Source organism: Aythya ferina, assembly GCF_964211825.1.
Source record: "Aythya ferina genome assembly, chromosome: 3".
Classification (NCBI taxonomy): Eukaryota; Metazoa; Chordata; class Aves; order Anseriformes; family Anatidae; genus Aythya; species Aythya ferina.
The window spans coordinates 3,745,534-3,759,255 of NC_140298.1; the positions used below are offsets into that span (position 1 = coordinate 3,745,534).

The 13,722-nt window shown below is 39.3% G+C and overlaps 1 protein-coding gene and 1 long non-coding RNA gene across 5 annotated transcripts in view; one reads left to right on the forward strand and one right to left on the reverse strand.

Moving 5' to 3' along the window:
- Window positions 1–10,169, forward strand: part of LOC311434340 (uncharacterized protein) — a 262,002-nt gene extending 251,833 nt beyond the window's left edge. For all 3 annotated transcript variants that reach the window (XR_014691398.1, XR_014691399.1, XM_084514491.1), the window contains one exon: window positions 4,461–10,169. Coding sequence is in view for 1 of the 3 variants with exons in the window: in XM_084514491.1 (XP_084370617.1) it covers window positions 4,461–4,488 (28 nt within the window). In the remaining 2 variants the exon portion in view is untranslated. The remainder of the gene's footprint in view (window positions 1–4,460) is intronic.
- LOC311434342 overlaps window positions 5,457–13,722 on the reverse strand; it is a 155,472-nt gene continuing 147,206 nt past the window's right edge. Inside the window, exons 25-26 of one of the 2 annotated variants that reach the window (XR_014691414.1) lie at window positions 12,786–12,869; window positions 9,713–9,751 (exon numbers count right to left, since the gene is read on the reverse strand). This is a non-coding gene — a long non-coding RNA (uncharacterized lncRNA). Of the gene's footprint in view, window positions 5,568–9,712; window positions 9,752–12,785; window positions 12,870–13,722 lie in introns of those variants that run through there. The other variant, XR_014691413.1, reaches the window with a different exon arrangement.

The window sequence follows — 13,722 nt, forward strand, 5'->3', positions numbered from 1 at the left end:
GACACGGAGAACTTGGGACAGGCCTTCAGCTTCAACAGCTGGAGGAGAGGAGGGAAACGGCATGACACAGAGCTTTTAAGTATTATCAATTATTTAACTTAAGTAGCTGATGAGTCCGAAAAAAGTAAATAAACATTTACGGTGTTCTTTTCACCAGTGTGGAATAGATCACAGCATGATCTGTACCTTCCCAGCTGTCTTTCTAAAAGTTTGACTGCCTTACCTAGTTGGGACTCTTACTGCTTTACTGTAATTATGTTTTTGCTCAATGACTGTTACCAACCAAAAATGGGAATCATTTATAATGAATTAATACCTTGAAAATTTTCATATCCCTTTCCATTCACATTGTTCATGAGCAGACTGTGAATTTTCTTTTCCATTATTCATAATTACTCCCAAAATCATTTGCGGAGGAAGGCTAATTTTTTTCCCCTATGTAGATAGTTCAAAGGTAAAACATAGTATTTGTCCCATAGACAAAAGATGTGCTGCACACATATGCTTGTTATGTGGCGCTGTTTCTTTACACTGATTGAATGAAAATGATTAATGAAAGTTCATTCAAAAAAATTACCTTCCAGTTATCTGTGTTATTCATTCAGATTTTTTCCTGCAAATAATTTTAAGTATTCTGGTTCACTCACCATGTCAAGCATTGTATTTATTATGGCTCTAGCTATTAAAATAGCTATTAGAATAGTTGCTGAAGGTGAGTGCAACCCCTAGCCCCCTTAAACGCTGCACAAGTAATATTTAATGTGGAAGCTTATATATGTATTTTATATATATGTATATATATATTGTTAATATATAATGTATATTATATATATACGTGAGGATAATCTATATATATATATATAATTCTCAATTAAGGACTCAATTATAAAATATTTACTTATTCTGCTAAGCACTTAGTCAACCAATGCTCTTGGGTCCTTTAGAAGTAGTTGCCAGAGTAAATGGTAACCATTGTGAACAGGAACCTTCACAACAATGAACCTTCTCGTACTTCCTGAAGACCTGTAGAAAAAAACTGCACCTAAATAAATACTTTCCAAATTCATGTAATGTTGAGTGCAGGAGGCAGCAATAGATGACTGGCCAAAGGAGATGACTGGCAAACCAGCCCAATGGTTTATTTTGCAGTGAGATACAAAGCCAAAAGGAGTCTGTTTTCTCTTGCTACCGAAGCCCAAGGTGACAGAAATTTGGCGGTGCATGATCCCATACACTCACAGGCCACTATGCTGGAAGTCCAGGGCATTAAATTTAAGCATCAATGGACATGAAGCTATACTCTAGCCTGGTCCTAAAACTTCACCTAAAATTAATCCAGAGCTAAATGCCCTCATCATATTCCATCTCTTTGTGACAGTTTTTCAGAGTAAGCTACGTATATTTGGCTAATTTAAAATCCAGTGTCCAGACCCTGCATCAATTGCTTGCTTTCTAAAAAAAAATACACGGGAGATGCTAAAAGTCTCCGAAACATTCACAGTGCAATTCCAAGCTAAGCCAGCAGTACAGGATAGCATTCACATAGAATATGTATTTTTGATCATGTGCGCTGTACATCACTAGGATAGTGGGTTGTTTCAATTAAAATAAATAAATAAATAAAACAGAGTAAACTATAAATGAAAGGCTCTTTTGGCTCTTTTACCCAGTTGGCCTTGTGTTGTGCTTTTGCACAACAGGATTTACATAAGATTTTTCATGCCAAGCACAAATGTCCTCTGAATCCTGGAACTGTCATGTTACTTGATTCAGCAGAAAGAAGAGGTGCCACAAAATAATGTTAAATCTATTTTTGTACCAGGATATCAAGAGGAAAAAAGTCAATTTTAGCATACTGTGTCAGCAAACAGTAACCACTTTCACACAGTCTTTTTAAAGTTCAGTTCTTGTGTTCCAACTTCAACTCCATAAAGCTGTAAACACAACACCTTTCCCACACCAAAGTTGCTCCAGAATACAGATCGGGGTGCTCTGACCACTCAGTTGTTACAGGAGTAATGTCTGTCTGGTTCGCCTTGGCCTGCAGTAATGCAGCCCTACCATGCTGGCTGTATGGACTCATGGTGAAATGTGCACACAAAAGCCTCCTCCAAGGTAAAACCAAAAGGAAATACAAATCTCAGCCTCTGCCAGGCCAAATAATTTACCTCCAGATGAAGAACTGCTGTTCTTTACCACTTCTTTCTGAACAACTATTCAGCTCTGCATGTTAAGAGAAAATGTTTGAAATACGGAGTTTTCAGGTGAGGGAAGGGAGAAATTCGAAGTTCTTTAAAGAGGGTTCCTATGAAATCAATAAATAAATCAACACTGGGTGTGGTATTGAGGTGCCTCCCTTTCATATCTCCCCCCACACACACCCCATGAAAGCAATTTCCAGATGGATTTTCCCTAAGATGTTAAACATTGTGCTAGTTTTAACGCTGACTGAAGCAAGGTAGCAAGTGGTTATTAAGGCCTGACATGCCTGTTCTGCCAAGAAACAGCATGAGCTTTCAACTCAGAAAACAAGGTTAACTTTGTTTTTTAATCAATCTGCTCTTGCCTGCCTTGGCCAGTTATATGCATGCCTGCTCATAACGGAGAGGCCTGTTAATTTATGGTCAGCTTATTTGTATTTTTCTTAGTCAAGGCCTGGTTTAATAAAGGTGGAAGCAACATTCAGCCCAAAGACTACTTTTCTAGTCGGGGGAAAAAAGAGACCCACTCAGTTCTTTTCAAGAAGTGCCTGCTGGCACTGTCCCCACAAAGTTTTCTGGTTTTCCCCTTCAGTGCCTTGTGAAGAGAGCCAAGTAAGCTCAAGGCTCACTGCAGTCGCTGCCTGCCTAAGCCATTAACTGGGAGCCATTGCCTATGGGCTTCCTACTGGAGCGGTTTGGAAAATGGTAGCAGGTCATTTTGACCATTTTGAATGATTTTCAGGTTTGTCAAGTTGGTCATGGGACTCTTCTGGTCCTGTGTCCTGACTACAACTGAAACTGAGAAGGAAAGTATCCTTTCACCTACAGTGTCTGCGTCACACTTTCTCCATGTCACTTGCCTTCATTTTCCTGCAGCACATCTAGGTGCAAAATGGCATGGCAGCTTAGGCCTGTTTCCTTCTACCAACCTGTAGCCATGCAGCATGCTTTAAATTAATCTGTCCCTACAAGAATAAAAAACTCAGAATGATAGTTTGCCCTTTAACAGATGGTTTGCTCATTTGAGAGTCTCTCTTGGCTATATGCAATAGGCAGTTTGTCTAGTCGTAGAGCTGATGTTCCTGATCATAAAACAAGAAGCTGAAGCATTTTAGCTACAGCCAAGCTAAGGCGATGTTTCCATTTTCTGCCTGCTTCTCAGAGTACATTTGCAAATGAGAAGCACAGTCTTCAAATGTTCATCCTTAGGATGAATTCTTGTTTCATCTTCTTCATTACCTGATGGACTCAGACCCCTTCCATCAGATCTGAGGCAGGTATACAGGTCCATGTCATTCTAGTGTGATGCAGAACCAGCAGTGAAAATGGGATTTAAATGTTGATGATGCAGGGTATGTTAATTCAGTTGAATGTTGCCTGACAAATAATGTGTAAATTGAAGCATTATTCAGAAAGGTGTGCACTTTGCTTAAAAATAAACCTGCAGTACTCAGAGTCTAAACATTTCTGTATTCTGTTTCCAATGTTTAATTTACCTCATTTTCACTTGGTATTCTTTTATTTAAATCCAAGGTTTGTGCGGTGAAAATGACGCTGTTAGGATGTGTGCTTATATCTGTGCACGTGTAGGCCCATGATTGTTTCCACCACTAAAGCAGCCAATATAGATATTGTTTTCACAAATAAGTTACTATTTTGGTGAAGCATTCATCTGTAAGGAGAGGAAAACTTCTCAACAGTCTTAAGCAAAAAATTGTCAGAGGTTTTTGTTTTCATATTTTCTTCTTTTATACTCCTCGGTTACAGGCCTGTGTTGAAGAATGTCTTCAAGCATCAGAACTTCTGAAAAGAGCAGGACTATCTGCTAATACAGGAATAAATACTAATGTTAATTAATACCAGATTTCATACCTACACTTCTAATTGATTTCTGTCTTTAAATTCTTTCTATTTAAGCATATTCATCTGGTTTGGATAGCAGCATCAGCTATCTTCACGTATCGCATGCTGTTAAAACAGTTCTGAAGGGCTAAAAGAAGCAAATAAATGTATTTGTTGTTACGACTGACCTTAGACATACAGTATGTGAAGCTGCAGGAATCATAGACTGAATCGCTGATGATAAGTATGGTGATAACTGGTAAGACTGTGCTGAACTACTGTGAAACAATTCAGGTAGTCAGCAAACAGGGCTAATTGCTAGTTTGGGGGATATTATGGGTAATTTACTGCCCACTGAGGACTTCTACCTAAAAATAAGCTTTTTTTTTTTTTTTTTTTTTTCTGTCTTTTGGACAGGACTTGCATGTTAATGCAGAATACCTGATGCAATTATATGTGAAGAGGACATTCAGATGCACTTCTATAAATGGCCTTGTGCTTCTCAATTACATTAACTGTCTTCACAGATTCTTTAACAGAAAACATAGCCTTTTTTTTTTTTTTCAAAATAACAAATGGGCATTAATCTCAACTTTGCTGTTACCCAAGATGTCTTGATCAAAGATGTGAGAGTAATACAATAAACACAAGAAAAGAAACTACTGGTGGTTTCCAATACAAACTAACGGAAGTGTCAAGTGAGCAGATACTGACAATTCAGCCTGCAAATCAAATGTGCGTGTCCAAAACTCCACCTTTGAGAAGGAAGAATAAATATCCACAGAATGTTTTGGCTATAATTACTTCATTGAGGGGGAAAAAAATGAAAAGAAAAAGGCGCTGAATTCAGTTTGCTAAAGTCAAGACATTAATATTTTTGGCATGTAAAGATGTAAACCAAATGTTTAAATGAAATGTCATCCCTTGGGTTCACATTTGCCCATTGAACTACAGTACAAACCCTCCATAGACCTTCATACAATACACATTTTTCAGTTCATTGAAGAAGGCCCCTGCTGCTTCTCAAGGAAAACTAACTTGCAGAAGCAAAATAAATACTGGCGTCACAGTGTAGCAGTGGAGCCTTGCAAGCACAGATGTGTAGCATTGTCGGCTTTTAAATCAGATAAGGAGTATTCAGACATAATCACTCCAGTGTCTGGGACATGTTGCATGCTGCAGAGCTGCCCAAGTATGGCCCGACAGACACATGCAGTGTGTGTTCAAGCTAAATGGCAACAAGCTGACAGTATTTCATAACAGTCCTGTTATGTCTAGATAGGCAAATGTTTGTGTAATTTAGCTGTGACTTTGAAATAGCTTAAGAAATCGAGACACAAATGGAGCTTTGTGATTAGTTGTCAATGATGCCATACCTGCTAGATGATGATACTGCTGAAAAATACCTGGGTTGAAGGGGTGTCCCTGGGGTCCTGAAGCTGTGCTGCAAGAGGCATCGCCCCGAAGCCTCCATCCATCCCTTCGTTTGACCATCTGAGGAGTGGGACTGCTATAGGGCTGCTCCTATAAAAATATATGGCCACGTAGTTAGACGGATGCCCTGGGCCTAGCTAAAGCATGGCATGCAAAGGGTTGTTTTTGTCTGCTTTTAGACAAGATACTGCTAAAAAATCAAAGTATATTTAACCCAACAGAAATAGTGCTCACTGGGTCTGTGGTAGGCCTATTAAGACCTATGAAGTACCTCAGCAAGAGAAAATTCAACTTACATACAACACATGATTTTAGGTAAAGAAATATTGATAGGGCGGGGGGAACAAGTATTTTTTTAGCTCTAATTTATGGCTGAGCAGCTTCATTTTAGTTACTTCATGAGAATATTTTAAACCAAGCCTGCATAATATTAAAATAAGTTAAAATGTATGTAAAATTTATGAGAGCATGTCAGGTGCAATGCTTGATAAAGTAAGTTTAATGCTTCAGAATTTTTTTCTTCAGGCAGAGAAAGCTGAATCCTGCAATTCTAGGTTACAGTATAATTTTAGAAACTCTTTTCCATTATACCATTCTTTTATTAATGAGATCCAACCCAATTTAACGAAAAGAGGTAAATTCCTAGAGTTTGTGGAAAGTACTCAGCAGGTTGGAAGCCAGGAGCGTGTGATAAAAGAGGATATTTTCCTACTGTTCATGTGAAATATCCAATTTTATAAAAACACAGAGGAAATCAATTTACAACAAACTTCATGCGTGCCTCTTCAGTGTGGTTTTTCTGCTGGAAATGCTGCCTCACTCCGTGAACAAATAAAAGCTTTGGCAGTTGACAGGGACTGTACATCACTTTGAAAACTCTTCATTTACCAGGGGTGTGTCATGTTGTTTCATTGTGTGACACTCCCAATTATCGTGACAGAGCTAAATGACAAAGTACTGTCACCCCACTGAAAATTCAGAGCAGCTTCTTTCCATTTTTCTGCCTGGTCACGGGAACATTGCTGAACTGGTACAACAGAGCGGCAGGAGCAGCAAACGGGGAATATCTGCATACTGCTCTACTGTATTAAAAATTCAGCTCCTCGGCAATATTAAATCTGAATTTACTTCCATCAAACAGAAACTTAGCATATCTCATTCTTCCATTATAAAATATTGACATCAGAAATAGTGAATCCTGAAATGAAGATTACAGATGAAAACTATATGCTTGGTAATTATCATTTTTTTCTTTGTTATTATTCCTTTCCTCCGAGGATTGCACAGGCTGCTGCAAACAGTAATGAAGTTAGCATGCGATGCCAATGTAAAGTACACTGCAAAGTTATTCTTTCCCTCATTATAGATGAGGGAAGTGATTTCCCCAGCCAAACTCAGACACAAACGGGACAGCCCTCTGCACCTCACGTCTTAATCATTGTCCCCAGCGGTGAGACCAGTGCCATCCCTCAGCGCCACCTTGCTTCCATCATCTTTTGTTCTATGCTTTCCCTAGGGTTTGTTTTAGGACTTTCCTAGGGCTCAGAGCTGTTAATACCAACAATTTGTGTCACTAACTGAGCAGCCAGTTCACAAATGCTTTCATTCCTGACAAACCCACTGCCCAGCCTTGCAATGGTCTTGAATAGCCACTGCATGCAAAAACACAGTTGCAAGCATGGAAATGCCCGACCAGCCGTTCCTACAGCCCCTTCTTGGCTTGACACTGAAATCAGGAAGAGATCAATGGGTCAGCCAGCCTGCAGTAGGGTATCCCTTTGTGTTCCTGCATGTGGAGAGAGCTGTTATCACACAGCTTGGGATGGCTTTCCAACAGAACAGCCTTGTCATCACAACCTCGAAGTTCCAGCTTGGCCAATTAAGCTGGTGTCTCTCTCTCTCTTAGGTAATTAATTACTCAGAGTGGTATTGCACAGCAGGACAGCTTCATTTGCAGGTGCTTGCTGAACATTACCTCCGCGTACTCTTGAACCTTGCCTTGTTGCCTATGGATGCTTTCGAGGAGTGTAATATATACAGTGTGTGACACCTGACACCGTATCTGTCTCGTATGCTTCTTACAAAAATCAATCTAAATCAATAAATTGTCCACCCTCCTCGTACAGTATTTGCACAGGTTCAAAGACAGGACCAATTATTCTTAAGGTTGAATTGTCAGGTGTCAGATGAGAATATAGAAGTTGAAGCATTATATTTAGGAACAGATTTATTTAGAGGACCTGAGAATTTTCTTTGCTATCAACAGGTCTATGAATAGAGCTTTTATAAATACATCCTGGTTGAAACCAATACCTTACAAAATGACAGAGGTTTGAGTGTTTTGTTTCTTTTTCTTTTCTTTTCCCCCCACAACTGAAATCAAATACCTGCCTGATAAAGTACGTAAACTAACATCCAACCTCACTGAAGTAATAGCAGAAAAACTACTGACCTTAAAGGGCTTTTGGTCCTGACCCTTCCTGCTGTGCACATGTTGCCTTTTTGTTACCTCATTTTCTGAGTACAGATAAAAATTCCCCATGTTTTAGCTATGTATAATAAATACATATCTTTATCATGCATTCAGTCTCTTGAGTTCAGTTCCAGCAGTGAGACACGCACCCCCTCCCAGCCAGTATCACAGGTCTAAAGGTTACATGTGACCATTTTTGTCCCTGCCAAGACCGCAGCACACAAATACCAAGGCTTATTATAATCACACACGATCTTCACAAGTTTAACAGTTCTTGTCCCAGAATACCAAAACCCCTCTCTTAGCACTCCCAGCAAATCAGCATGCATTATTGTTACGTGCTCAGATAGATACTACCATGATAGATATCAGATTTCTGCTCATGCCAAAATTTCAGCTAGCTGTTCCCTTGAGTATTTACGCTTGTGTACTGTATTTAACAACAGCCCATTCAAAATGCTCACAGCTCCTAGGAATGAAATGCACATAATTTAGGAATAGCTGCCTGGCTATTCAGGCATCATGCTGTGTCAAGGGAAAATTAAATCTTTGACTTTCCTCTCCCTTTTTTAAAACAAACCTGTAGTTTGCATCATATTTTGGGGAGCTGTATGAAAGTTTCATAAAGAGAAAGTAAGCATGGCATTTTTTTCCCTGTTTAATGGTAGTGCCTACCCATCAATGTTCCACAATGATACAGTAGTTTAAAAAAAAGGTCTCAGCATGCAAGCATTGTATCACATTAAGAAATCAGGATTTTCTAGGCACTGCACAGCATTAATTACACTGAGCATGCTGCAAATTTAAATTAAATGATATGCCATGTTCTGTTGTAAATACCGAAGTGGAATGTAAGATACAGCCCCATATTAGCTTCTGATTGGCATTTGTGCAATGAACAGGATCATAAAATCTGTACAGTATATAATTTTTTTGTATCAGGAGCACCCAATACAAATGCACTTTTGTTTTCAGGCGTACCTAACAGCACAGTTACAGGTCAGAACTTATCCATGCTAAAAAGAACAGCTCTTCCTCAAAAGCAGTAATAATAAAAGAAGAAGAAAAAAGAAAAAAAAAAAAAAAGCCCTTTTTGCTTTCATTCCCATTCTTAAAAAAATATATATATACAAAAATAAAAAAATTAAATACAATAAATACAATCTAGATGGTTGAGGGGTGCCTAGAGGAGAATGGGGGCCATGTGGGACTGAAGCAGGTCAGCATGAAGGCAACAGGCTTGATTTTGTCATGTGTATCAAGTAACCAGGTAAGATTGTACATAAGCAAATGCTGTGTGGGCTTCAGATCAGGTCTATTAGAATTTATGTTCTTTTTCTTGGCATAGGTATTTTACAGTCTCTTGTGATTTTATAACAACAGATTGAATTGTCAGGATCTCAACAGCCTCTGCTTTTAAACTACTGGATGAGGTGTATTTCAGCCCGTATTTCTATGTGATTAAATACCTAACAAATATTCTAAATTACTGTACTTCGGAGAAAGTCTCTATACCTAACTGTATAGAGACGGCATGTTACGGTCTGTGTTTTCTGGGCTTATTAAAGGTCTTTCTGAAATGATTAGCACTGAGCTGAGAAGGACAAGTGATTGCCAGTGAATGGGCGTGAAGGCATGAGGCATAAAGGAGGCGCAGCATAAAAGCGTGGGCAGGGCTTTGCAGAGACACCAACATCTTCAAACCCAGTATCACTGTATTCTTTCTAAATTATCTTACCTTTTTTGTCTTTTGCTTTTAGGAGTTAACTTGAGTTTTCCTGGCCCATTATGCAACACTCCTCTGTATATGAAAAATGCAAATTTTAAAAAACAAACAAACAAACAAAAAACAACCAAATTAAGGCCACCTGATCTCCCCCAGAACAACAGATGAACAATAAAACCAAGCTCAGGATGCCTCAAACTTCTAAAACTTCTTTTGCTGAACTTTTGAAGAAGAAATTCCTCTACAGCCTTCCTCAGGCAGTCTGAAATACACTGCCCTGTTTGAATTGTGAGTAATAATTTTAAGAAATCCTCTAATAAAGAAAGGCTGTCCAGCTCGGCCTGCTAGAGATCAGTTAAAATAATATTTGTCCCTTTTTCCATTTGACCTTTTTCCAAGCTTTTACTGGACCTGTTTGGTGTCTCCTTTTGCTGTGATGCTGTATGTTCTGGAAGTGGCTGATGACAATAAAATCTGATATATAACAGTAAAATGGTCGTTCCTTCTTACATCTGACAACAATGCCTCACTGCCACCAGGACTGTCTGCATATTTATTATTTAAAGTCAGGCTTTTCCCCTGGAAGCTGGAAGGATACACTGAAGGGTGCCCTAACTTTCTCCTACCATCCAGAAGGAATTAGGTAGTGGCCAGCTGTATGAGATGGAGACCATGCAACAACCACTTTCTGTAAGTAGCATGTGCCTGGCAGAATTAAGTTCAGCAGTGGGACAGCAACTCTTCAGACCTCTCACCATCTTTTAGTGCTTCCAAACAACAACAACAAAAAATCCAAAGACAGTACTTTATAAACAGCCCAGGAAGCTCTTGGAAATTAGTGTGTAAAGTTCTGAAGGCAGAGCAGTGTGGGGCAATAACCAGCACACAATGCATTGCTATTGCAACAACAAACAGCTAAACTACCGTGTAGTTATTTTTGGGTATGCACAATTGTTGGAGGAGAATGTAAAATATTCTTTGAAGGAGATGTTGAAAGCATTGTGCTTCCCCTAGCTGCCATGGTCCTGACAAGAAACAGCCCACAAATTCTAATAAATGGAAAATAGAAATAAATACTTTAACTATATGGCATAGGGTTTTGAATGGCTTTCTGAATCAGAAAGTGCTGCCTGTACGTCTTCGTTATTTCTACACTCTGTAATGTTGGCTCTCCAAAAGTCAGAGACAAAGTGAGATAGATACTACAAGGATCACAGATACTACACTAGGAAACCAAATATCAGTGGTACATCCAGATTTATGGTAGAAGATGGCAGTAAAGTGAAAGCAAAACTGTTTGCACAGTACGTATTGTTGGCCATTACTGTGTGTTTGCCCTTTTTTCTTGCTTAGCTACAGCTGAAAGAATGGAAAATTGTACCTTATAAACAGTATTAGGAGACACTTTGTGATCGTAAGGTCAATCAGACTAGTTTACCTGCTTGAGGTATTTATGGCACAATCACTCAGTGTCTTTAAGGAAAGGTTAGATACATTTATGGGAAAGGTATTTTGCAGAAGCCTTCCTGTTTCATAGAGGTCTTGGACAAAATGACCCAGGAGGCCCCTTCCAAGTCTATCAAATGTGGTTTCCTGATTGATGCTGTTCCCACCCCCACCCCCCCCAAGCCTTTTCAAAACACAAAGCACTGTTATAAAATTTAATATGATACACTATATAACTTTTACACAATACCTTATAGGAAATGGTTAGCCGGTAGCACAGGAGCCTCACACAAAAGGAAGAAAAGAAGAAAAAAGAAATTGCAGTGCAGTTTCTCTGCCAAGCGTTATCGACTATAACATTTACACTGTTTCTTAGTATGGACCCTCATCTGTGCAGTGGGACACCAAGTCATGGAGGCATAAAAGTAACCTACACAGTAATATATATTTTTTCAGAAAACCTAATAAGGCCTGGGGTAATTTCCTATGCTACAATAACCATTCCCTCAATGCTGGAAAACAAATGGACGTCCAAGTCTCCTTATAAATAACTGCCTGGCACTGTAATTGGCTGGGCCCAACTTAGAGTTGTCTGAAGGCAATATTCAGGTGTTTCCAACCGCTCTTGGCATGCCCACAGGGCCACAATGCAGCCATGTCCTCCACCTATGGTCTCAAGACCTTCTGTGCTTACAAATGGTAAAAATTCCCAATATTGTCTTTTCAGGGCCATCAAACTGTTCAGCAAATTTAGCGCTATTTCTCTTTTTTTTTTTTTTTTTTTTTTTTTTGTTTAGTTTGAGATGGTGTTGCTGAATGGTTCCTAAATGGCCTATGGCCTATTTTATTTTTTTTTTCCAAAATAATAACGTTTAAATAAAAAGTCAATTTAATGACTTTTTTTTAAAAAGTTTCTCTGAGCCATTTGATTGAAATTCTGTGGTTGGCCTACATTGCTCAGTATTAAGCTTTAATTTTAGGTTCCCACAAGGAAAAAAAAAAAAAAAAAGAAAACTGAGTTGGGGTCCACTCTCAAAAGCAATTTACACAAACCTTTTTAAGTTACGCTAATTGATGCAGTTGAAAATCAAACTCCTCCTCCAAGCCCCATGTCTTCTCAACTTCTTGGACTCGCTCTGTCAGGAAATACCAGCATCCATCCACACACACTCCCAAGTCTTACAAATGTGAGCTATTCCCTTTGACAGGGCAGGCTGGGATTAACTGTTTTATTAACCTTCTAACCTCATCCATGAGAAAGTGAAATAGCATGGTTTTTTGTTGCTGTTTTGTTGTGTGCTTTTGTTTTGTTTTGTTTTGAGGCTTGCAGCCTTCATTACCCAAACATTTGTGAGCTCTGACTCCCTACAGAGAGGAGTGAAATGAGGACTATTAATGCTGCTGTCCACAAGGAGTTCCCTGTCACCCTGTTTGGACCGTCCCACTGTGTTGTACTCAGTGTCAATGGCCATCCCTAAAGGCCTGTGATTTCACTCTAAAATATTTCCCCACTATCATGAGTCTTGGGGCTCGCTATTTGAATCATTTCTGTGGGAGCAAATAATAACTTTATGATTCTTTTCAACATGTTGTATTGGTGTATTTTCCTGATTTCTATGTCCAAAAAAAAGTGATTGATTTCAATCAAAACCAAAAATTTGACCTGGCTTTAATCCTGAAGATGGTACAGTTGCTCTTCCTTAGTTCTCACTTCATCATTGCATCACAGTCAGAATAGCTCTTCTCTCTGGAGTTAAAAATGGTAAAAATTAGCCCTAGTGAGAGATACAAGCAGAATTTTTCAAAGGGAAGAAAATTTATCTCCTGCTCTTTGTCTTACAATATGGTGCATTTTAGTGTTTGAAAGATTTAGTTTTCAAGCATCTCATATATATAAATCCAAGTGAACAACAGCTCTCCAGCGTCTTTTTTAGGGCAGTTGAGCTCAGCAACTGCAATCTGCCAGGGAATAAGGGTCAAGATGGAGAAGGCCTTTCCTGTAGCCTTCTGGTGTTGGTCAGGGGTCAGGCTTAGGAAACAGCCAGAGCAAAACAAAGGTTTCTCAGCTCTATCTCCTCACTCTGTTACACGAGATCATGGCTTTTTCACATGAGGACCCAGATTTTGGGCCAGCCTTGTGTTTCCTCTGCTGTAGCTTATATCAATAACTGTTTTGATAAGACAGTTCCTCTTGAGGTTTCTCCTTTTGAAAGATTTATACTTGTTTTAGAAGTAACACAAACACTCCATTTTAGCTTTCAGGAGGCTAAGGCACCTAAAAATCTCAGATTATTCTTTTGCATAATGTTCACAGAAGGAGGTGGGGAAGCAGTGAGGATACAGTTGGCATTTCCATGCTGTGTAGCTACCTGCAAATGCCAGCAAAGATGAGAGGCACTGGCTTGTGGGTACCCTTTGGATAATTAGTGGTGCTTTTTGGGGCCAGCCCCACTGGAAAGCCACGTGGCCACCTTCCAATCCACCCATGGGTGGTGACAGCGAGAGATCCTGGGGCCCAGTGGCTTTCAGAAGTGCCACCTCCACCAGGATGTTTCTGCAGCTGAGCTGCCCACTTCAGTCCTCTCCCCAGGTCCCTTGTC